This window comes from Trachemys scripta, chromosome 6 (assembly GCF_013100865.1).
Source record: "Trachemys scripta elegans isolate TJP31775 chromosome 6, CAS_Tse_1.0, whole genome shotgun sequence".
In the NCBI taxonomy this organism is placed as follows: domain Eukaryota; kingdom Metazoa; phylum Chordata; order Testudines; family Emydidae; genus Trachemys; species Trachemys scripta.
The window spans coordinates 21483517-21509300 of record NC_048303.1 but is presented as its reverse complement, the minus strand read 5'-3'; the positions used below and the strand labels follow the sequence as shown (position 1 = coordinate 21509300).

Genomic DNA, 25784 nt, shown 5'->3' with positions numbered 1-25784 from the left:
TAGTACATTATTAATTTGTAAAATATTAGCAGTTCATGTTTTAATATGGCTATTGTACTTGAGGCTTTTTTTTAACTTAATCAGCATGTTAGTTGTAATTCAAGTTCATAATGATTAATACATTTTACAGTTTTTTTATTTCAAATCAAGTTTGTTTTGAATCTAGATTAAAAGCAAAAATTTGGATTGGGATTAAACATTTTATTTTACTGTTAAGGTGTCATGGAAAAACTTGGTCTTGGTCCAAAGGTCCTTCTACAGGAAAATCCAAAACTTATCTATGCTAGACTTACTGGATTTGGCCAGTCAGGAAGATATGCAAAGTCTGCAGGTCATGACATCAATTATTTGGCTTTGTCAGGTAAGCTGTTAACATTCCTATTAGATTAACTTTATTTTTGCTTTAATTAAGAATTGTATTAGCAGGTACTTTGTGTACATGGTTTAAATTACCTGAGTGTTGTCTTCTTCTAGTAAAAGAGTATAAAAGAAGAAAAACCTAGATAAAGTTTTTTTCTTTTTTTTTAAAGGTAAATATAATTTTCATGATAGTCTTTAGTTTTATCTTTTCATTTTGGGCCTAATCCCACAACCTTTACTCACCTGGGCAATCGTTGCATGGTTAGTCCCATGAAACTACAAATCAATAGGTTTACTTGTGTGAGATTGGATTATTGAAGTAAGTGAAAGCTGCAGGATTCAGGCCCTTTGTGAGCTCTGTCTTGCCTGAGTGCTGTATATATCCTTATGTTGAATGCCAGCCCAGAGGAAAGTAGCTAACAAAGTGATGTTATTGACTTCAGGATTGCTGGACCGTGGAACAAAATCCACACTGCCTGCTAAAATAATTTTCTTCTTCCTAAATCCAGTTTAATCAGTACCATTTTGTGTGGTTCTTGGCAGCTATTACTGTAACTTGGACAGCCTTTTGCAAGAAGAAAACCTCAGCCAGCAACACCTGTATCTTTACACACTTTTTGGGGGGGTCCTTTGAATTAGAAAATGTAAACTATGTTTTTGCACCAATTAACTCTTTTTTCCACAAATCAAGTTTTATCAGAGTTTGTTGGCAAAAATATCAGACAGGTATATGGAATGTTTACAGATCTAGCAGTACGCTTCTTATGTGATCCTTAGTATTTCTCAAACTGCTTTTGCCAGAACATCCCAAAGTAAATGATAATCCTAGTTTTTGGCAAACTGTCTATTTTCTAAAATAAAACCAATCTGCCTGAAATGTCACAGGCATGCCAGATAGATTATTTCTGCCAAGTTTAAGGCAAATTAGACAAGGCATTTGGGAGGTGTGACTGCTCAGAAAATGAGGTCATCTCATGTCTTGGAAATTTTCCTTATGGTTTTTGGTTTGCTGTAGCCCAAAAATGACTCGTCCTGGAAAGTCCAAATTAGATTTAATATGTTCACCTACTGGTGCTTATGACACTGTTGAATGGCAGATTTTAGTTATTGAAAAGCTTTCTGCGTGCATCCTAAGCTCAACGGAGTTCTTAACACCATGTGTCAGCTTGTGTGCACTTTAGAAAACACACATTGGTGTGTGAGTTACCTAAACAATTCATCAGTGCCAGGCAGTGTTTTAGGATGCATTGAATTTGTATGCTGCTTAGGAGGAATGTGGCTCTGCTGCAGGGCTGATAAACTCCACATTGCCCCATTGGCAGGAGGAGGGGGAATAGGGTGACCAGACAGCAAGTGTGAAAAATCGGGACGGGGTGGGGGGTAAAAGGAACCTATATAAGAAAAAGATCCAAAAATCAGGACTGTCCCTATAAAATCGGGACATCTGGTCACCCTAAGGGGGAAGAGATTGGTTGTGGGGGAAACTAGAGAGCAAAATGAAGGTAAGGGGGCTGTTTAGCGGAGCAAAGAGGGCTAGCAATCTAGAAGCCCCCTCCCAAATAAAAACAATGGTCAGATCCTCGGCTCTGCTTCAGCCCTTTTTTTGTCACTGCTGCAGTGTAAAGGGGCCATAATGTTGTCTTAAACCGCTAGCTGAGGATTCTCTTGGCGTGTAGGGGATTCCATAGTTACCTTGGTTAAGGTTTATAAATTGAAGAAACTTTAGTTTTCATTTTTCTAACATTAATGTTCATACACTTTATGATTAAATATCTGTTGTTTTTTGCACTGTTTTTCAGGTGTGCTGTCGAAACTTGGTAGAAAAGATGAAAATCCTTATGCACCAGTAAATCTTCTGGCTGATTTTGCTGGTGGAGGTGTCATGTGTGCAATGGGTATAATTATGGCCCTCTATGAACGTACAAAATCTGGCAAAGGGCAGGTCGTTGATGCAAGTATGGTAAGTTTTTGAAATCTGTTTATTTTTAGTTTTCTGTTTTTAAACTCTAACTCTACAAAAGGGAAAAAGGATGAAGTTGTTGGTAAGGCATAGCGCTGGGAGTTAGGGAAATGAAAAGTTAAGCCACCTAATGGGACAGCTTTGCTCCTTCACCCACAGGCAAATGTCTTATCACACCTTGCCACTGCCCTAACTCCTTTACACCACAGAAAATGGACCACAACCTTACCTCTGCCCCATGAATGCCAGTGTCTGACACACCTTTTAACAAACTACCTCCTCCCAATGAGATTATTTGAAGATGTATGATGTGATAGTTTGATGTGTTGGAAGGTGGTATATGAGGCGAAGATTTTATGCCTCACATGCATCCAAAATGATGCATAATGGCAAAAAATGACCCTTAATCTTTAAAATTACTTTTAAAAAAGTCTGCTTGTTGCACCAAATCTATCGAAGTTTTATCTGTCTGCCAATTTTTGTTTAGACAGACAATTTCTTTTGAAAATATATCAGTTAATAAAAACAAAGAACAAGTCAGATGAATTTCAACAACAGATCAGTTTCAAACACTTTATTTTAAAAAAAATTATGAAAAGAAATCAAACAAAATCTACATAGAAAATTCAGAGGACTTAAAAATGAACACTGAAATTTCTCACTGAAAGGAGAGAAAAAACAAAAATGTATGTCCCACTTTAATCCCCTTACAGAAGATAACCTTAGCCATGGAGCCACAATTGGTCCCTCCATTATAGTGTTTTCAAATTAATTTTTTCCTTTTTTAAAAAGGAACACAGTACACTTTAGGTTTAAAACTTGACCTTTCTTAAAAATATTGTACTGCAATTGGTAGTGTCATTTGGATGTTTCATTATGTTCCATTCACTTGAACAGACATTACATAGGAAAGTGCTGGTGCAACACATACATCATCATCAGCAGCAAAGTCAGTTAAATAATAAGCTGAGACACATGAGTCTGGTTCCACTTCCAACTCTGACTCATGGAAAGAGATTTTTCTTTTTTAAACCTATCTAATACCACAACCTATCAATATTTGAACTGTCACTTCATTTTAACCTACTTTTGTTTAATGGGCCCATTACTTATGTTGTTATACAGACATTTGCATCACAATAAGAACTCTTTCAAGTGGCGGGATTTTCTTAAGGAGGAAATTGTTTTTTAACCTCCTCCCATGTCCCCACAATGACTTTTCATAGCATTTCAGTCTTTCATAGATTAGTTTGCCTTTGTCAAGTTGTTCTCAACTTCCTGCCAAGTGGCCTTTTTCAAAAGTCATTTAACAACTTTCACACTGTTCTCTACAAAACTACTGGATTGAGAATACCTAGGATTTGAAGTTATGTACTTAAACCCATACCCTCAAGAAAATGTTTTAAATTCACGTCCATCAAAGTGCTGACCATTATCAGGGATTCCATGCCTGGACAATATGGATTTTATGTGCATTAAAACATATTCTGATGTACTAGTTTCTAATATAACAATCTCTAGTTAATCAGAATAATAATCCAAAATCAAAACATAGTCTTTAGCTACATATGTAAATAAATCCACACTAACTTTAGACTATGCCCTTAACTGTTCATTGTTTATCAACATAGGTTCTTTTCTCTGTTTAGTTTGGTATTTTTGACATGTTTAATACATTTTTATTTTTTTTATTCATTTACAAATGAATATCTCATTATAGCCGATAAAGTATCTCTCTGGCTCTGCGTTTACATTTCTCCATGCCCATTTGTCCTTCATGTATTCTTGTGAGCTTGTCAGCTTTTTATATCTTGGGCACTACTATTCTGTTTCCTGTAAACAATATGCTAAGAGTAACAGACAGTTCTGCTTTGAACTGGAAATATGGACTTGGTATGTAATGTCCTGGCCACCCTGTGGAAATAGCTTTAATTACCTCTGTAAAGACTCATCATTAGCTGTAGCCTCAGCAAATTCATTCCACTTCCTTTCTGAGACAAGAAAATTATTTTTTTTAATCAGGTTGACATGCACTATGTCTGACTCCACCTCTCTTTCTACTACAGTTTTATCAAATGTTCTGGACAATGTGTTCACTACCACCAACTTTTTTCCTGGTATATATACAATTGTTAAATCATACAGTTGGAGCTGGAAAAACAGTCATCATACTGTGGGAGGAGTGTCAACTAACCCCTTCTTTGCAATTGATATCAGAGGCTTATGGTCTGTTTCTGCAGCAATTGGTCTTCCATAAATGAACACATGGAATATTTTACAACCATGCATTAGGGCTAAAGTTTCTTTTCAGTTTGGGCATAGTGGCATTCTTCTTCTGTAAGAGCCCTGGATGAATTTACCACTGGTCTCCAATGGTAGTCATATTTTTGTAGTCATGTTGCCCCTATGCCTTCTTTGGAGGCATCAGTGGACAAATTGGTCAGTCTCCTGTGGTCAAAATACCTTAGCATAGGGGATTTCTGAATCAGTTGTTTCAGGTTGCCAAACTCTTTGTCCAGTTTAGCTGCCCTTGTCCATTGACTGTTCTTTTGCGTGAGTGCATGGAGGTTGCTGGTTTGTGCAGCCAAATTAGGTATAAATTTACCAACAAAATTAACAGTTCCTGTGAATCCCTGTACTTTCTTCTTCTTTTCTGGGTGTGGCATATTTGTTATAGCTTGTGTTCTGCTAGGATCAATAAAGTTAACTTTTTTCCTAAATAGGTTATGTCTCTGAGCCTGAATTTACATTTTTATTTGCTTAGCTTTAGACCTATGTTCCTCTGTTGTGTTGCCCCAGAAGAAAGCTTTAGACCTATTGCTCTAGTCCTGTCCATTGTTTTCTCTAACCTGTAATTATGTTCCTCTGTTGTGTTGCCCCAGAAGAAAGCTTTAGACCTATTGCTCTAGTCCTGTCCATTGTTTTCTCTAACCTGTAATTATGTTCCTCTGTTGTGTTGCCCCAGAAGAAAATGTCATCTGTATGACTTTTGTGCCTTCAGTTTCCTCAAATATTTGCTGCACAGTTCTATGAAAGATTTCTGAAGCAGATTTTAGACAAAACAGGAATCTGCGAAAGCGATATCTTCCATATGGTGTAATAAAAGTACATAATTTGGATCTCTTCTCATCTAAGGGAATCTGCCAGGATTATGCATCTAATATAATAAAATACTTTGTACCAGCCATATCCCCCCAAATGTCTTCCCTGATATATAACTGAAAGTGTTCTCTTTTGATATAGTTATTATGCTTCCTTAGGATCCAGGCATAATCTCAGTGTTCCATTCTTTTTCCCCCCCCCCTACTATTTGCTAGTGAGTGCACCTATTCTGTAGGCTCTTTGAATTACATTGTTTGTTACTAAATGATCATGGTCTTCTTTTGAGATTCTTTTCCTCATACTTAGAGGAATATTTCTAGGGGCTTGTATGATAGGACAATTTGGTTCTGGCAGTTCAATTCTATATTCAGTTGCAAATTTTCCTATGCCCTCAAAAACATCCTGATACTGTTCCTCTGTCCTTTATCTCCTCCACCATATGCACTCTTTGGATCAGCCCAAGGGCTTGGCATGTCTTTAAACCCGCTAAAGATGCTTTATTTCTTTTAACAGTTACAAAGGATATCAGTTCTTTTTGATCTTTTACCTTCACTTCTAGTACTCATGTACATCTAGTAGGAAAGAGTTCCCTATTATAAGCTTTCGGTTTAACCTGTTAGTTGCCATGTTCCCTGTTTTTTTCTTTAACCTTTTAACGCTAATATCTGAAAAAACAATTACCTGAGTGCCAGTGTCCAATTTGTAGGTTATTTGGGGTACATCTATACTTACCCGCTGGTTCGGCGGCAAGCAATCAACCTTCTGGGATCGATTTCTCGCGTTTTGTCTAGATGCGATAAATCGATCCCAGAAGTGCTCGCCGTCGACGCCGGTAATCCTACTCCGCGAGAGGAGTAGGCGGAGTCGACGGGGGAGCCTGCCTGCCACGAGTGGACCCGCGGTAAGTACCTTTAAGTTCGAACTAAGATACTTTGACTTCAGCTACGTTATTCACATAGCTGAAGTTGCGTATCTTAGTTCGAATTGGGGGCTTAGTGTGGACCAGCCTTTTAGAGTCCCATTAGTCTCTAAAGAAATTATCCATTCATCTGTTCCTTCCTCTTCAGATACAGTTTCTAGATAGAACTCTTCTGTGCTGCTGTTTTTGCTCTCATCCTGGATTATGGCATCAGCATGCACGCTTTGCTTCCTCTTCTGCAGTTGTTGATCCTGACTGCAGACATAGGTAAAATGATTATATTTCTTACAAATATTACAGCGCTTACTAAAAGCTGGGCATCGTTGAGGCCTGTGTTTGTGTCCACATCTTGTGCAGTCCTTGAAGCTGCCCCTTGCAAATTCTTGTGCTTTATTTTTTTCATGCTTCTGTTTTTTTGCTCTGTACTGAGTGACTGCTTGCCAGTTTTTTCTCTCTCTTGTTACTATATTCAGAGTGACAGTGGCCTGTTTTCCTTCCATTTTTTTTATTTTATTCAGAGTAATATCAGCTGCCTGACACAGTCTTACTGCTTTATCCAAAGTGAGAGTCAGATCTTCCTATAGCCTTTTTTGCAGCTTTGGATCTATGATTCTAATTACACTTTGATCCCTTATAACTAAGGCTTTGTTTTAGTCACGGGTATTTTTAGTAAAAGTCACGGACAGGTCACGGGCAGTAAACAAAAATTCACGTCCCGTGACCTGTCCATGACTTCTACTATACACCCCTGACTAAATCTGGTGGGAGGGGGCAGCCTGAGGGCACCACCGGTGCTGTGTGGGGGTGTGTGGACTGGGACCCCCACTGGTGCTCGGAGGGGTGGGGGGCTGGTGGGGCTGGCAGGCTCCCTACCTGGCTGCGTGCCTCCCCAGAAGCGGTGACATCCCCCTCGCTCAGCAACTAGGCGGAGACGTGGCCAGGCCACGCTGCATGCTGCCTCCACCCAGAGTGCAAGCTTCGCAGCTCCCATTGGCCAGGAACCGCAGCCAATGGGAGCTGCGGGAGTGGTGCCTGCAGGCAGAGGCAGCACACAGCGCTGCCTGGTCATGCCTCCACCTAGGAGCTGAGCAAGGGGGATGTCGCCGCTTCCAGGGAGCCCCACAGGTAAGCGCCACCCAGCAGAGCTTGCTTCACCCCGTTCCATGCCCCTGCGCCTGCCCCCTCCGTCACCCAAACTCTGGTGCTATGGGAGAGGGGCGGTGGCCTGAGACTGCCCCAGCAGCAGTTGGTGCGACTGGTGCAGGGCCATGCTCACCGGCTGTGCAGAAGTCACAGAGGTCACGGAAAGTCACAGAATCTGTGACCTCCGTGACAAACTCGCAGCCTTACTTATAACTGAATCTGTTAATCCACAGTTGCAAGTTTGGCTCATTAGCTTCCGCTCTGTTAGAAATTCTTCAAATTCTCCTTCCTTTTGTCTTCTGACATAAAATATGTACCTTTCAAATGTTTACTCTTTTTAGGTAGTTGGGCCATAACTCACTCTCTTGGCCTGATCTAATGCACGCCTTCAACTCCTGTGCCTCAGGTCCTGCAGTGTTTAAGAAGATTGCTATTTTCTGCTGGTTTTCTTTCCCACCAAAGCTAGCTGCTTGCTTGCATGCATGCATATATATATAATCTCTATTTGAATCTCAACCAGGAGTCTGCTGCATTACCTGAGAGTTTCAATTCTTTGGGGATTTTTAGTTTGTTTATCTCCGAGGTGACTCCTTCACCACAGTCCTCTCTTCTTTGTCCTTTCTTCTACCTCACTCTGATACCATGTGTTGTTTGTGGATTCATAAGAAGAAGGTATAGTCTAGACTCTTAGAAGTAAGGCTTTACTAGAACTAAAACAGAATTATGTAAGACAAAGGAGACCCAGGTGCTCCTAGCTACATACCTGTTGAACCCGACTTCAGACTGCTTGGGTTTTCTCTATCCCAGTTCCTCTATCATGTGTTCTGCTCTTAAAGGTACAGGGCATACTCCTATGATACCTTTCCATCAAGGTCCCTTGATACCTTTCCATTTCTTTTAGGATACCTCTTACATAAGTTTAATATGCTCAAAGCCAAACATACCTTTTGGTTTCCCGTAATCAGTGCTCGGAGCTCTACACCCATATGTCAACATCCTCACCATCTCTGCTACCCTGTAGGGTTCCTAAAGTGTGCTCGCCGGTGAGAACAGGGAGCTCCATAGATTAGAGAGAGCTGTGGGAGAATAGTCAGGTTAACACAGTGATCTCTATGTGCATCTCAGTTTTCTGCGTACTGAGAACTAGAGAGAGGTGTTTCTCTTTTGACTTCCTTCTTATTTTCTGCAAGCAGTCTTATCTCAGCCAGTTAAGTGCTGAGGCACTCACTGTCCTGTAGAGCCACTGAGGTTGGCCTGTTACCTTACAACTCATTTCTTTGCTATTTGAACCACTAGGAGCTTGATAAAATAAGAAACTTCATCTGTTCAGTATATTAATATGTCTTATTATCTTTCAGGGCTCCTTATTACTCCATTTAAACTTAAAAAAAATCACACACATTATTTTAAAGGCAAGATTGCTCTTATGAGAATATTACAATTCAAAATCCTAACCTTAATTGTAAATTTATGAATACTTGTTTGTGTGGAATTGCCAGCGATTTCACTAGTAACTCTGAATTTGTTTTTGTTCTTATTTTTGTTTTTAAATAAATCTTTAAGGTAGAAGGAGCAGCATATCTAAGTTCTTTCCTGTGGAAATCACAAAATTTAGGCCTTTGGAATAGACTTCGGGGGGAGAACTTGCTGGACAGCGGATCACCTTTTTATGAGACCTACAAGACCCTAGATGGGAAATTCATGGCAGTTGGTGCCATTGAGCCCCAATTCTATGAGCAGCTAGTAAAGGGTAAGTAACTTTCAGCAGTTGGTTCATACATGTGCCTTTCCTCAGCCAAAAGTGGTTGAATGAAATGAAGTCATTATCATTTGATATTTGTTCCATGAAATCCATTATGTTTGTTTTTTTTGTACAGGCAAGAGACCTTTTGAAACCAGTTTCAATAAACTATTTTTTGTAACATTTGGATGAGTAGGTCTTCTTTAAATAGATATTTTTAATTACAGATTTTCTTCTGGAGATGTGCTACTGTGTTGTTTTGTGACTGAATACTGAACAATTTCTTTGTAAACCACTATTCTCAAAGGATTATAAATCTGCTTCAAAAACTCATTGTGGGTGGAATGCAAGGTTTTAGGCTAGACTGCAAATTAAAAAATATCTTTCAATTTTTCAAATAAATTAATTAAACTATTTTAAAATGCACTTGCAGTGTAGATAGTTCGTAATAGCATTTGACTTTTTAGGTTAAATTGGATTTTTAAAAACAAGTTGGCTATTGTAAAGTAACTTTTACTGCCAAATTTCATAAAGCTTTGTAATGTCCGACATCAGATTGTCATGCTATTAATCTGTCTTGCAAATACTATATGCAAGTTTTTCTAAAAATCCATGATAGGTAAAGTAACAAACTAATAAAAGATGTTTAACACTAGACTTCACTAGACTTTCCTCTTGCACTTAAAACCTGATGTGCTCCTTGCTTCCCACATCTTGCCCCCATCCCCAGTGATAGACCTTTCCATTCTCTCTTGTCAGAAGACTGGGACTCCTTTAGAATTGAAGTTATGTACACTTTACACAGGAAGATTTGGGATTTATGTTCCATTTCCAATATTCAGGTTATGAACTGTGCAAGAATCTGCTTTCAGTTTTATCTAATTTCAGTTTTGTTTTGCAAGTAGAAGAAACACCAAGATAGGAGGTGCATAAGGCAAATGTCTAAATATCGGAGTATAATAAAGCTCTGCTATGTTATGCACAGTGATAAACATACTGCACCCTTTTTATTTTGAAAGAATAGTTTTTATTCATTGTTTTGACTGCTGTAAGCCTGTTTTTGAATAGAGTGTTAAGTATAATTAATTTGAGTGCAGCTGGGATCCCAGTTGGAGTGTGACAGCCTTATATAATCCAGGACAATCCTTTTATTCGTTTTGTATAACAAACCCAAAATTTCCCTCCATTGCTGCTGGCCTTTCATAAGTTTCCCAGCCTTTGTAATTGCAGCATCTCTGCCATGTTCAGAAGAGACACTTCTCTTGGGAAATAGCTACGTAATGCTGAGTGCCGCCTTATGAAATTCCCTCTCGCAACCTGCCCTCTTCTCTGGGATGGAGCCTCTGGGCCTGATTCCACTCACATCAGTATAAATAAGGAATAACCCCATCAAAAGCAAAGGGGATGACTGAGGCATACTCAGTGTGGCTCTTTAGGTCCTATCTCAAGCAGATGGTTATTCCCTAGAAATGTTACAAGGGGTCATACAGCCAGACAGCAACATCTCCACATTCAGACAGAACTAAGAGACTGGTCCTATTGGGATGAAGATTTTCCTTCTCCTTTTGTCCTCTCCCCATAAACAAACAGCGATGATGGATCAGAGGGACATATTGCCCCTGTCCAGCAACCAGTGATGGGAGAATCCTTCATTCCTAACTCTGTGATGGCTTCTTTTGTATAATTGACAGGCCCTATTATGTATTCCAAACATTTTTGGTCTACCAACTCACAATGATTTGAGCAGCAGAAATAAATGGGGCTGTGTACAAAAGGTACTTCACTTGTAGTACTCCACTAACTTGAACAGGTTCTGTAGTTTCAGTAGAGAAAAGAAACTGGACCTAGGACAGGGAAGCAGGACAGAGATTGTAAGCTCATTCATGAGTAGGCTTGGCAGAATTCAATTTTTATTTTTTTTTCTGAATTTTGATAGATTATACCCATTTTAAAGCATTTTTTCTATTATCTATTTGAATTTTCACAGCTGTGGGAAATTAACGGAGAGTCAGATATTATTTAATGACAGTAGATGTTGAGATTCAAAGAGTTAAAGCTTTATTTTTGTAACAAGACTAATTCAGAAGTCTGAATCACAGAACTTTGCCCATAGTCTTCTGTTCCCACAGTTAGGTGGTTTGAACAAAAAATAAATTAAGTATGGGCCATTTGTTAAAGGCACTAGAATGCCTATTATGTCTTTTGCTAGAGTCAGCAGATGATACCAGATTTTTGAAAGCTTTACAAATTTCAACTCATGTCATCATTGTAGTAAAAAAACATTGAGCTGGTCTTCAGAGAGATTCATGGAAGTGTTTATTTTGAACTTTTCTGAACAGACTGGACAATCTTACCATGGACACTTAAGTTACTGATGCTGCTAGTGCATGTAATGCCACGCTGGGCATGACAGGCAGGGACTGGGTTTCACTTCTTCGGTATTCAATTGCTGTTATGCTGTCATCCCAGAGCACTTCACGTGCCATGTACAAGTCAAAATTGTGGTTGAACTCTTCTGCCTTACAATGGAAAATATACATAATATTTTTGTAGTTGCTAAAATTGTATGACATCTCAGCCTTGACAAATGGATCAAACACTTTACAGTTGGCAAGAAGAGATCTTAATCCAGAGAGTCCATCTGGTAGGTGGCAGGATATGGTTGCCTTCAGTTTATTTTGAAATTCTGATGCAAAAGCATGCATTGCAGATTAAAAGAATTTCCTTTTGGGTCTCATTGACTCAAAGTTCACTTCTTTTAAGGCATTACATACAACAGCAGCAACTTTGAAATTGCCGTAAAGCAGGGTATCAATGTGATGTAACCAGGGTACATTTGTTTCTATTTGCAAATGAACCCTGTGGCTTTTTCCCAAAAATATATAAAGAAAAAGAATTTGCAATACAGTTCTTGCTGGTTTCCATCATCTTCAGCCATCCAACATAGTTTCATTGCCTTCTTTGCGATGATTGCATCTTCTTCTTTAATGAGTTTGTCACACTGTCCCAATGTATATAAATACATTTTGCTCCCTCAAGCCAGGCAAACCAGCATGATGGTACAACATGAGGGGAAACAGGCAAACCTGATGGGCTCATGCTGTTGCTTGTACAGACTTTAAAAAACCACTTGCCTTGGCCTGTTAGCATGTTTAAATATCGCTGGAAACTGTACTACAGATTTGTTGACATTTTGGAACAAATCCAGTTTAGATTGCATGCTTAATGGCTGTATGCAAAAGATGAGCAATACATGGTATGTGCAGCAGATAAGGATACATTTCTTTCAAGTCCTTTACTGAGAGCTGGATGTACATTGGGGAGTCACTGTTGAGTGACATACAGATTTCCCACATTTGGCTGTAGTCTTGCAACACATCTTGAATCCTAATTGAAATTACCTCCACATTGCATGTTTTTGTCACTGAAGTATACTGCAAGGACGTTCATTGCTGGCCATCCCAAAAGCTCTGTGGTTTCATCAGTGTCTAAAGACAATTTCTCACCACTCAAAAGATCCTTATTTACAGTTTGTTAGTGAGTGAAAACTTTGGGCAGGTGTTTTTCTTCCAACGGATGATGTACTGGGTGAGTGCATGCTGGTGCATACTTGTGCATACTTTGTATAATATAAAGCTGGAACCATGGACAGCATTCCTTGGAATTGCCTCCAAGCACAATGCACATACGAGATCATGTAGAAAATCTGTAACTTCTTCCATATTTTGTCTCAATCTTCCCAAACACACTTCTATTGAAGCCTGGCCTACCATTGCTTGACTTTCTTTTAATTTCAAATGAGACATACAGTTCAGATGTTCAGCAATACAATTTAACTTTTCAGAGATTTCTGTTCTACAAACTTGACAGAGTAAAATGTCCTCATATCCCTTTCCAGACATCTTCACCAGTTTGAGTTTGGTGTTAGGATATTCACTGCAGTGTTATTCTAGAGTGTTGTTTTATGTCTGTAATGGGTCATAAAAAAAAAAAAACTTGCTCGTCCTTATTGTACACACATATTTAAGCCCCAACAACAAATGTAATTGCATTCATGCTTTTCCTGAAATTTGCACTGTTGTGTTAATTAATAAGATCTGCTTGGCGGCTACTGTAGGCCTTTGCCACATGATTGTTTATTTCCTCTGATTGATCCTTGCCTGGCCTCATGGCCAACCGCATGGTCCTGATCCTGTTGGGACCACAACGAGGAGGACGAGCCCTGTGTTGTGAGGGAGATCACCTCACTGCTGAACAGCTCCAGCCTGGGGGCTGCCTTTCCACACTCCTGGGCAGAGAGTGAGCGAGCAGGGGCTGCAGCGGGCTCACTGCATTGCTGCAGGTCCAATGACACTTTATCACGGCAGGCACCAGGTGCGGGGAAAGCTGCCATCCTAGTGGGGCAGAGCAGAGACTCCCAGCCAGGACTGTGAGGAGGAGGAGCCCATGTCCACAGGGGAGGCTACACCACTGTTGAATGGCTCCAGTCTGGGGAGGGCCCCCTCACTCCTAGTTAGTGAGTGAGTGGATCCTTGACTACAGGGCTGTAGAGGGCTCCTTGTACAGCTGTGGGGCTGCTGACACCAGATCTCTGCACAAAAAAAGTGCAGGAGAGGTGTTATACCAATAAAAACTAGCAGGATCTTATTAAAGGGGACAAGATAAAGATGCCACATTTATTATGATAACAATTTGATTTATGACTAATATCTTAATCCTTATACACACATTATACCGAATACCTATACACACACACACACATTCACACACACACACACACACACACACTTCCATCAGATGTTCTGCAGCTGCTGCATAGTTACCAGTCCTGCTTGAGTCTGTGGCTTGAGTTTGCAGCTTGGGTTCGTAGCTTGTGGCGGCTAACTGGCCAGGAAAGCCGGGCACAAGGACGAGCTGGGTCTCTGTTGGGCATGCACCGATGCCCTTCCATGTTGGCAGCAGAATGTTACCCTCCTCCAAAGTTTTCCATCTCACCCATTCTTTTTGTAGGCTTTAGTTTGAATCCAGAGACTATAGGTCTTGCTGTGTGACGCTGCCTTCTGGTTTGGTGATTGATCACCCGTCAATTGCAGACATGACTTTCAGCCTTGGACCGGGCTTTGATCTTCCTTTTATTGTACCTTGTCTTTTTAGGGTGGATTCTTCTTACTTTGTTAGGGCTCTTGTCTGCATCTTCAGCTGTTGGTGTTTGAACTCTATTTAATCAGGACAGGCTGGGGCTGGAGGTTGATTCCATCATCCATACATACCTCATTCACACATTTAAACTAAACTAATAAGATTACAGCAGGGTTTGCAAAAATGAAGGTTGCAGCAAGCCCTTACAAAATGGAGTAAGCGTTTTAAAATGGGGTTTGAATTACAATATGGCAAACAGTGAACAGAAGTTACAATATAGACAAGTATAATGGATGGCAAACAGTGAACAGAAGTTACACTGTAGGCAAGTGTAATAAATGGTGAACAGAAGTTACAATACTGAAACAGTGCAAGTCTCAGTGATTTAAGCATGAATTGGATTGATAGTGAAACTTACAAAGGCAGCTGACTGAACAGCTATGGCTCTTAACAAGCATCTTAATTGTTAATTAGCTAGTTATTGGGGTAACCGGTTTTATGAATGAATATTGTTTCATTCATAAAACTTTACTTATGAAGTTACATTAATAAAGTGAACAATTAAAAACAATTTCATTCATTAGTTCTACAGAGGCCGCGCTCTCTCCATCTGTTACTGATGAATTTTTTTTCATTGATTTCAGTGTGGCAGCTGAAATTGTTTACCAATATCTGTGGATTTAAACCAAATCCTGCCAAGCCTATTTATAAGAGAATCCTCCAGTCCCCTCTAGCTGTGCAACTTCCTACTACAGGAGTGTGGGCATGAATAGATTAGCTCACTGGGTAGCTGGCATATGTGACCTTTCAGGGCTTGCAAGCTCCAAGAAACTATTTTTTGGTTAGTTAGAGGCCTATGAATAGTACCACTGCTTTGAATTACTGCCTCTGTTCTGCGGATCTCAAAGCACTTTACAGCCATGTGAATTAATGCTCACCTCTACTCTAAGAGGTGAATATTATATCTGTTTTGCAGATAGGGAATCTGCGGCACAGAGAAAAGAGAGACATCTGGGATTAGAATTCAGATTTCTGACTCACAGCTGATGCTTTAATTGCTAGACCATGACTTCTCCCCTTAGCAATGAAAGCAAAACATTTCCAGATGTTTCTATTTTATCTTTCTTTTAAAAGAACGTTTCCCTTGTAATTGATATGGGCAATATGCTTTGAGGTGCGGTGCTGAAATTCTAACTTTCTCTGACTTTCCAAACAATGGATCTAGTTTTAGTAATTTTTTTTTTTTGATTTTGTGTTGTTGGCAGGGGTTGCTAAGCACCTCTGAAAATTAGACCTCTTAGGTCGTTAAATATTGATTCGGATGCTTAATTTTAGGCACCCAAATTTTATTCCAGTATTCCAACGTCCTAATTAACCATGTTTAGTTTATTTTTTAACAAAATTTAACTCTGAGGTTAGAACAAACGTCCTATTTTTTCTGTTGCTTCCAAGAATTGCATAGAGCGTGTTTACACTACAGTTTTTGGTTGAAACAAGTTATGTTGGTGTACAGCTGCCAGGTTTGTACATTGCTCAGGCACTGGTGTACTTGACTGCTTGTTCTGGCGCTATGCATACTTACAGGAAGGCTTGTGTCAATGCAAAGTGCGGTGCACTATGGGTAGGTATTCCCAACATGCCATGTTCCTCTGCAGGGGCAGTTCTATGTATTTTGCCGCCCCAAGCACGGCAGTCAGGCAGCCATCGGCGGCATGCCAGCGGGTGGTTCACTGGTAATGCAGATTCGGCAGCATGCCTGCGGGAGGTCCACCGGTCCCACGCCTTCGGCATACCCGCCGCCGAATTGCTGCCAAAACCGCGGGACCGGTGGACCTCCTGCAGGCATGCCGCTGAAGACAGCCTTACTGCCGCCCTCATGGCGACTGGCAGGCCGCCCTCCGCGGCTTGCTGCCCCAGGCATGCTCTTGGTGCGCTGGTGCCTGGAGCCGCCCCTGTTCTTCTGTCTGGAACAGTGCCTTTTGGGAAAGTTTTTGCAATGTTGATGAGGTAAAAATGACTCTTCCAGGAATCTCTGGGGACTAGGGGTCAAGCTCCCAGCATCCCATAATGTCGTTCAACTCATAATTTTTGTGTCTTTTTAAAAAAATCCCACAAGCCTGTGTGGCACTTTTCAGTGTCTGCCATCTCTGACTGATGCATGGAGCATACAGAATACTGCACTATTGTCATGAACGTTGCAAATACAGGACACACAATTCTCCTGTATTTGCAGACTTTAGGAAGTACCGCAACTACAGGGGATATGATGATTTCTTCAAGGACAGTTTGCTGAGGGACATAGTGGAAAACAATTCAAGGTTGTTGGTGGCGTTCACAGAGCAGCTGCAGATGATGGCGTGCTGCTTCTGGACCCAAGAAATGAGCACTGACTGGTGGGATCGCATTGTAATACAGATTTGGGATGACAAGTACTGGCTGCAGAACTTTTGGATGCGAAAGGCCGCATGCCTGGATCTCTGTGCCAAGCTCATCCCAGCCCTCCAGCGCAGGGACACCAGAATGAGAGCTGCATTGACAGTGGAGAAGTGCGTAATGATTGCACTCTGGAAGCTTGCAATGCTGGATTGCTACTAGTCAGTGCAAAATCATTTTGGAGTTGGAAAATCCACAGTGGGGGCTGTTGTCATACAAGTGTGTATTAACTGTCTCCTGCTTTGCAGGACTGTAACTCTTGGCAGTGCGCAGGACATAGGGGATGGATTTGTAGCAGTAAGGTTCTCAAAATCCACGGGGCAATAAAGGGCATGCACTTCCCTATTTTGGCACCAGCCCACCTTGCCATAGAGTACATCAACAGAAAGGGCTACTTTACTGTGGTTATGCAAGTGTTGGGGGGGTCACCAGGAATGCTTCACTGATATCAATATGTGGGTCAGAGAAGCTGCATGGTGCTTGCATCTTTAAGAACACAGAACTAGTCAGAAAGCTGCAAGTAGAGATATTCTGTCCGCATCGGCAGATTATCATTAGTGATATTGAAATGCCAATAATGATTCTGGGGGACTCAGTCTACCACTTGCTCCCCGGCTCAGGAAGCTTATTGATATTTTAGCTTTGGGATACCTCTGTACAGCTTTGCTCTCCAGCCCAGGTATAGGGAGCATGGCCCATTAGTGCGGGGAAGGATTTTATGTTGCATGAAACAATAAAATTTCAGTCCCTATTCCATGGTGTGCATATAGGGCATTGGCACTGAATATTGGAACTATTTTTCACAAGTGGGGGTTAGTTCAGGATCTCACTCTTGAGGCACTGAGAGCTCAGCTCTTACTGGTGTTCCGGAGTTGTCTGTACCCATATGCTGCTAGTTTGTTTACTGTAGTGATGCCAGATGAACTCATTGTGGAGTGGTGTGGGAAAGTGTCCTACGGTGGTGGAAGAAAGAAGGCAGCCATCCCTTGAAACCTTCTGGAGAGGGTTGCAGAGTATCTCTGTGAAAGTTTCATTGAGCTCTTTCAGGAGGATAAAAAGGACATTGCTATGTACATAAAGTGCTCTGCAATCTCCTACAAGCCTTAGGAACATAACACTGTGGTGGAAAGTTTGCTTTTTAACAGTAAAAGGACACATCATAAATGAATAAATAAATAACAATTAAAAATGTTATGTTCTGCAGAAATTGATGCCTGTAGGTGCCCATGCTCACCAGGGAACACTTTCTACTTGCCATTAGCTAATGGATTTTTCAAGCCTGGGTTATATTGTAAACAGTGATACAATATTTTAGTTAAAGTCGTTTGACTTTAAAATACAATCAAAATGCATGTTATAATGAGTTTGGCATCTTGTTAGTAATTCCTATCTTTGACATATAGATGTTATATACCATGCTAATGACTGATTATTTGTTGATCTTGTACACGTTTTGGGGTTCTTTCAATTTCATTCATTTTAATTTGGCTAATAGTTCTTTCAGTCAATACACATGTAGAATTGCTGTCATTTTAATGGGAAATGACAGACCTGATGAATAAGATTGCATCATTAGATTAATTTTTAGTCAAATATTTGGTCTTAAAAAGAAGGCAGAACATCTTGCAGGTGATCTGCAAACTGTTCTTGTTCTGACGGATTTTTGTCAGCTTTTGGCAATATGTGCTTTGCTGTCCGGTAGCCAGACTAACATGGGCAGGGCCGATTGGGGGGGGGGGGGAAAAACGGTACAAATTACCGGGGTCCGGAAGGAGGCTCAGGGCCCGACTATGTTGCATATGTTTTTGTCTTTCATTTGTATACCAGGCAGGACATATTTGTTTTTTGTTAAATTAAAATCACATCTGTTATATTAAAGTTTTTTTTAAAATGTTCTTTAAATTTTTTTATATGTTCTTTAAGAATAAATGTTTTCTTTTCCTATTCCATGTTTCATTTGTATACCAGGCAGGGCATATTTTTTTTTTTTTTTTTTTTCCACATCAATACAAATCCCATGTAAAGATTTTTAGCCGGTCCGCCCTTGCTGGGGGGGCCGAAATTTTTTTTTCACCAGGGCCCAAACCCACTCTCGGTGGCCCTGAACATGAACATGCAGAACATTATTTCAAATTTAAGTGGGGGGAGGGAGGGAATTAAGTGCCTGATTCTGTTTTCTCATCAGTTTTATGCTGGTCTGACTCCAATGACTAACTTGGAATTGCTCTAGATGGGAAAGTTCTGTGGCCTGTGTTATACAGGAGGTCAGACGAGATGATCACATTGGTATCTTCTGGCCTTGGAGTCTATGAATCTAGATTGTCACTAGAGAGAGCAGAAACAGGCTCTAAAGTGCTGCATGCCCCTCTCAGTCTCACTGTTTTAGGGAGTCAGCCCACACTGTGCATGAATTTTATAAAAACAACTTAGAAGGCACCTTAAAAACTTGGGGTTATAGTCCTTATATGTATAGAGGATTTCTATAATTATGTCCTATTTGGGATAATGAAAGTTACAGTAGATTTACACGTGCTATTTAAAATTTTTGATCATACCGCATTAGTTGCAGGTTTGCTATTTTAAAAAATCTACAAGTTGAGCAAATGGTTTTCTGATTACACGTTATACAGCTTGAATTATGTAGAGTTTCAGCTTTTATTTGAAGTCAAGTATAAGATTTTGGTGACAAATTAATTTGTCTTTTGCTAATTAAACGAGCTTCACTGTGGCACTTCATTTACACTGAAAGTCTCAACAATAAGCTATGAAATTGTGGGGAATTGTTTTGAAGGAAGGAAGAATTATTGTGAATGTGTAAAGTTTGATTTTTTTTAATCATTTTATAATAAAAACAGTCCTCTACCTCCCTCCTAGAGCCCCAAGGAGTCCTGCTTTCACTGCACCTGTAATTGTTATTGTATGCAGACTGCAATTGTTTAATGCAAATAAGAATTTGGATATATAGCTGCTTACATTCATGTGTAATCATGATAATTGCATATACACATCTACCTTGATATGACGCTGTCCTCGGGAGCCAAAAAATCTTACCGCGTTATAGGTGAAACCGTGTTATATCGAACTTGCTTTGATCCACCGGAGTGCGCAGCCCCACCCCCCAGAGCGCTGCTTTACCGCGTTATATCCGTATTTGCGTTCTATCAGGCCACGTTATATCGGGGTAGAGGTGTACAAACTAAGCATGCAAATGTGGGCATTACAGCACTCACCTTCTGACATTCTTGCTCACAAAGTCTCTTCTCCAGTTATAAAATACTGTAATTTGAGAGACTCATTATCTGAGACTTTGGGGTGGAGGAGGAGAAAAAACAATGAATGCTTATTGTAGTGAACACTGTAAAATGTGCTGCTGCTTTTGAGTTTTTGACAGATTTAATTATTTGTGAGAATTGGTTATATAGTTCTATATTAATTGTAGTGCCACACATTTTATGTGTGGCTACAATCGTGCAAATTTAAGAAAGCTCTGGCCTGTTGTTTCGTTCAGTCGTGTGATGGCAGTGTAGCTTCAGATCAGCTGTATGTAGCAGCACCATGTTTTGAAAACAAAATTAGCAGTTTAAAAAAAACTGTTAATGTTCCTTAAATGTCCTTTTAAATACCCTCACAGAAATACTAGTGTAACATAGCAGTAATTGAGATCTGACAGGCCAGTGGGTTTTCATTAATTTTATCTTTGCTCAATATTTTATATTTTCATCTGACTTTAAGTGGGACTCCACTTTCAGCGTTACTTTTCTAAGAATCTGTAGAAATATAATTTTTTATAATATATTGCAGTAATTCATTGAATTACACACACATCTTTACAGCAAAAAGTATACAGGGGAAACTATTTTTCTTTCCCTGGGAGTGGAAGAAAACCACTGTGTTTAAAGCTGTTCTACTGTAAATTACTGACCTTTTCTAAGCAAATACAACTAGATTAAAATCATAACCCAATAAACTGAAAACAATTCCTAATTGCTATACCAGATATGCTATATATAAAACATTTTGAATTTTGATTATGTTCTGATCGAGTTGGACATTCTGTGGTATCCTGAAGCATGCTATATTGTATAAATTGTTTCCCTGTTGATTACATTCCCCTTGTTATGATCATGTCTGTCTACACCACAAATAGTCCAGACTGGAAAATGAAAATCTGTAGTACTTAAAGGCTATGAGCTCATATTTATTTAAAAGTTGAAGTCTGCAGTGGTTCTTGGAAAATGAATGCGTAATACTAAATTCTAGGATGTGTGCTGTTGTATTTCTTTAGGGTAAATTCTGCTAATTTTCATTTACACAGTTATACTTAAAGATGATGTGTAATCAGATAATGATATAGCTCTGTTCAGGATGGATTGACTGCATTAAGCCAAAATAAATTATAGAATTTAAGCACACACAGCTAAATGCCTTAATGATAAAACAATATTTCAAGTTGATAAGATTTCAAGTATTGAAACAGAATTACATACACACGTTATCATTTGACTTGATTTTTTATGTTGAGGTAGAATTGAACTCCTCTGCTAGCTCTTATAGAACGGAGTATCCACGTAGTACAATGTGTTTTGATTTTAGCAATGTATTTTGAATCAGGCTTAATAATACGATCCTTACAAAATTAATTCTATTGTGTCGCTGATAGGTAGCTAGAAATTTTAATTCAATTGAGGATGCTAAACTAATATAAGTTGGTTTTATCTTTCTTTGGGGTTGATTGTATTATGAAGAGTAGATATTAGCCCAATGATTAATTCAGTCAGTGGTTACATGGAACTTGCAGGAAAAGCCCAAATGAAAGGTGTATTTCTGAGTCTGCAGATACACAGCTTCAGTATGGTTTCCAAGCAGCAGCAGAGTGATACTAACAAGATTTTACTCATTTTTATTCCTTTTCACAGCTGCTATTCAGAACCTTATGGGCAGCAGCAAAACATTAATATTTCTGGGGAAGCTATGGGGCACCACAGAGGCAGGCACTGGAATTAGTCACATGGGAGGAAGATCCCAAAATAATGTGGAGGGACGGGATGGTGGAGACTTTTTCTTTTCCCATCCCCTCTGCCTTGCAGCAGCCAGGAGATGCCACAAGAGGGGTAGGGTAAAAAAGGCTCTTTTACCCTTGCAGCAGCCAGGAAGCTGTGGCAAAGATAAAGAAAGCTCTTTCTCCCTTCCTGCAACTAAAGTGGAAGGATCTTTATTTAATCAGTCATCTAGTAGCCTAGATCTGGTGTGAAAGATGGAGGTCCAACCATGTTCCAGAAACAGCACCCTGGTAAGAATCCTAGTTGTCCCCTCCTTACTCAGAACCTGAGGTGATGGTAAATGGGGACTGGGCTTCTCACCAGAGCATTGCACCTGAAGCTTGGTTGAGGAGGTTTCCTCACCCCCTGTTTTTTTCCATCTCACTCTTAGATTTCATCCCTAGCTAATAGGTGTCAGGTAGGTGTCAAATTTCAAATAGATGTCAAATTTTTCAACTCCTGCTTATTTTTGTTAATTTGTCTCAAATACTTCATTGGTATTTTGCTATTATATATCTTTTAAAGTAAACTTCCTAGGGAATCTCTTGAAGTATACATCAAGGGGTTAAATTGGGCATTGGAATCCTACTCTAGCTCATGCCTTCCTACTTTTTACAGTTTGCCTATGCAGGGAAATCCTACAGAATAATCATTTAATTGAATTGTGCCTTTGTTCCTGCAAGAAAGCACTTTCCCAGTGTGGTGTCAAGTATCAGAGGGGTAGCTGTGTTAATCTGGATCTGTAAAATGCAACAGAGAGTCCTGTGGCACCTTTAAGACTAACAGATGTATTGGAGCATAAACTTTCGTGGGTGAATGCCTGCATCTGACAAAGTGGGCATTCACCCACGAAAGCTTATGCTCCAATACATCTGTTAGTCTTAAAGGTGCCACAGGACTCTGTTGCTTTCCCAGTGGTAATTGTAGCAGTAGCTTGAGTGATCCTCCTCCATTTCATGTTCTAAATGTTGATCCTGATCTAGCTAAGATAGTGGAAGTGTGCTGAAGCGTAGGCAAGATTACACAATGAATGATCAGTTTCCTTAGCAATGGAAGGAGAGAGATTGAACCAAAGAGTTCAGGTTAGGGGGAGGGAAAAGTACTACTGGTAATTGGGCATGGTAGAAGAAAAAATATCTTCTCTTTTCGCATCTTTTCCTGTTTGAAAGCATTTGGAAAAGAGATTCCTTAGCAGACTCAAATTAAATTGAAGCCTTACTTGTTATATATAGAAGTGCCTCTTTTAAATGTCATTTAATTTATCATTTTCATAGTTAGACCTTTCTTGTGAGTGTATGTATATATTACGATGTTTGCTTAGCAGTTAAAGTTAAGTAGCAAAAATAGTTTCATTTATAGTGTATTGTCACACTCATAACTTTCTAAAAAATTCTCTCCTAGTTCTGGAATTTTCCAGGCTTGGTCTCCGCTGAAAGGATATGTTTTTTTTGTTTCTATATTCTAAAAGAAAACTCAACAGGTATTCCTAAAAAATTGCTAGTTTACTCATATATCTCACAAATGGCAGGAATTTGAGAGTAAATTATGCTTGTCTGGAAGTACATACATCTTCACGTTTTGAGTGGAGGGAGTAGAGTGATTGGATTATGGTTATAAGTAGGTCTGGCTGAAATTTTTTTAACTAGAATATGTCCCGAAGTAAAAATTGTTCTTTTTGCAGTGTTGCTGAAATTTTCAGTTTCCATGGGGAAAATTGAAATGACTGCTCTCTGGCTGCCTGCCTGGAAGGCTCTTGTCAATTTCACTTTCCGCCTGTGAAATTGACGTAATTTTTTTGGGGGGGGTGGGGGCAAGCTCCAAGGACTGAGAGGCAGAGCACCTGGGTGCTCTTCTTGCCTTCTTGTTCTGGGGTTTGAGAGTCAAAGAGCCCAGGCACATGTGGAATTGACATATGAGCCTTCTTGGAGGGTGGCTTCTTCTGAAACAGAATTTTGCTTTGAATCCCTTTCTGTGAAAAAAAAAATGGTGGTTTTTGACAAATTTGGGATGAAATAAAAAAAATTCAAAATTTGTTGCGGAAAGGGATTCTCTTTTTTTGCCTAGCTTTAGTTATAAGTGATTGAAAAGTCCCTTCTGAGCATGCTTAATAGGCTTTTAGCAAAGCTTGGTGGTGCCCGTCCTTTGTTGTGAGGTTCTCCCTGCTCAGTCGAACAGGAACAGGGGACGAGGAAGGGGGTTGCTACTCATAAGCAGCCTTTGGGACTATTCATTGCTATAACATTAGATGCAGGAAAACATTATGGGCAAAAAATTGTGATTTGTGTGATTTTCTTATTTGTATGGTGCAATCTGGTGCTTTTCAGACATGCAAGAAGATATGGAGTCTAGTGCTTGCAATCTAAAGCCATGTCTACACTGAAAAGTTAGATTGACCCAGCTAAATCACTCACAGGTGTGAAGAATCCACACCACAAGTAGTGTAGTCAAATTGACACCCTCCCCCCCCACACTCCTGGTAGACAACGCTAGGTTGATGGAAGAATTCTTCCATCTGCTGGACAGCTGCAGTAGTGCCACTGTAGTGTTTCAAGTGTAGACAAGCTCTTAGGAGGCAAAGAAATGGGGGAAAGTGATACAGCATGAAAGTAAAGTGATAGGGGATCTCCACATTTTTGCTGCATTTTCCAGTAAGGTTTTATTTTTAAAAAAGTTGTTTTTATTTCTTTTTTGTTAAAGGTGTCACAGTACAAATGATAGAGATTGAGAAGGTCTATTAGGCAATAAGGTCTCTATCCCTATCTTTTCTACATTATTTTTTCCTCTGTTTCAGAGCTATAAAGTCAAAAGTATATAGCTCTTAGCTCTGTACCCAGTGTGTGCTGTCTTTATAAGCCTATATCTGATGCACTTTAATATAATGGCAAGAACCAGGGATGGTGGTTTTTCCTTTCCTTTTTCAAATTGTGTGCCCTGTAATCAATTTTGAAACCACTTGTAACTGAAGCCTAATGTGCTATGACCATTATGCTGTCTCAGGTGCCTGCAATAAATGTGCTTGAGAAGCAGGGTGAGCTATGGGCTGCAGAAAAAGCATTTACTCTATTTGTATTAGTGTGCCTAAAGTACAATACGTCTAATTCCAACTTTGTTTTTATCCTTTTAGGACTGGGGTTAGATTTAGATAAACTTCCCAGTCAGCTGAGTTTCTCTGACTGGCCTGAAATGAAGAAAATGTTTGCAGCTTTATTTTCCAAGAAGACACAGGCAGAATGGTGCAGGATCTTTGATGGCACAGATGCCTGTGTGACGCCTGTTTTATCTTTGGATGAAGTTGCCTTACACCAGCATAACAAAGAGCGTGGTTCTTTTATCAAGAATGATCAGGAAGAGATAAGTCCTAGACCATCTCCTCTTCTTTCAAGGACTCCAGCTACTCCATCTCCCAGAAGGGATCCTTTTATAGGAGAACACACAGAAGAGATACTTCTAGAATTTGGCTTTACCAAGGAAGAGATTGCTAAACTTCACTCTGAAAAAGTAATTGAATTCAATAAGCCAAAAGCAAATTTATAATATCTAGCTATGCAAATCAGAAAAGTTTCAGACTGTCCCCATATGATTTTATGCATTAAAGTTGGAATTACATGAAGAAATGTTAATGTAGCACCACTTTTTCAGGGCTGGGGGTAGAGGGGTAGGTGTCACTGTTAAATTAATACATTAATTGAGGACTAAATGTACAAACTGTATTCCTAATTGGATTAGAATGCCTACCGAATGTTACCTTTGAAATTTTGTCCGGGGGGTGTTTGTTTTGAAAAGATCTGCAATATTTGCTTGTTATAATGGTTTACGTAATTTTTAATGTTTCCTTCAATAAGTGTATTATAGGAAATGTGTGGTTGTTTTAATCCTTGTGTTTTTAATATATGTTATAATTAGCTGAAGGCAATGATTTTTATAAAATACTGTTATACTTCATAAAGA

At 39.6% G+C, this 25784-nt stretch overlaps 1 protein-coding gene across 1 annotated transcript; it reads left to right on the top strand.

Moving 5' to 3' along the window:
- Positions 1–217: 217 nt before the first annotated feature.
- AMACR (alpha-methylacyl-CoA racemase) lies at positions 218–25784 on the top strand (the record flags this gene model as incomplete). Its single annotated transcript, XM_034774367.1, is given in 4 exon segments — positions 218–361; positions 2160–2320; positions 9048–9234; positions 24961–25784. Coding segments are annotated over 4 exon segments (902 nt in total), but the record flags the coding sequence as incomplete, so codon positions are not given.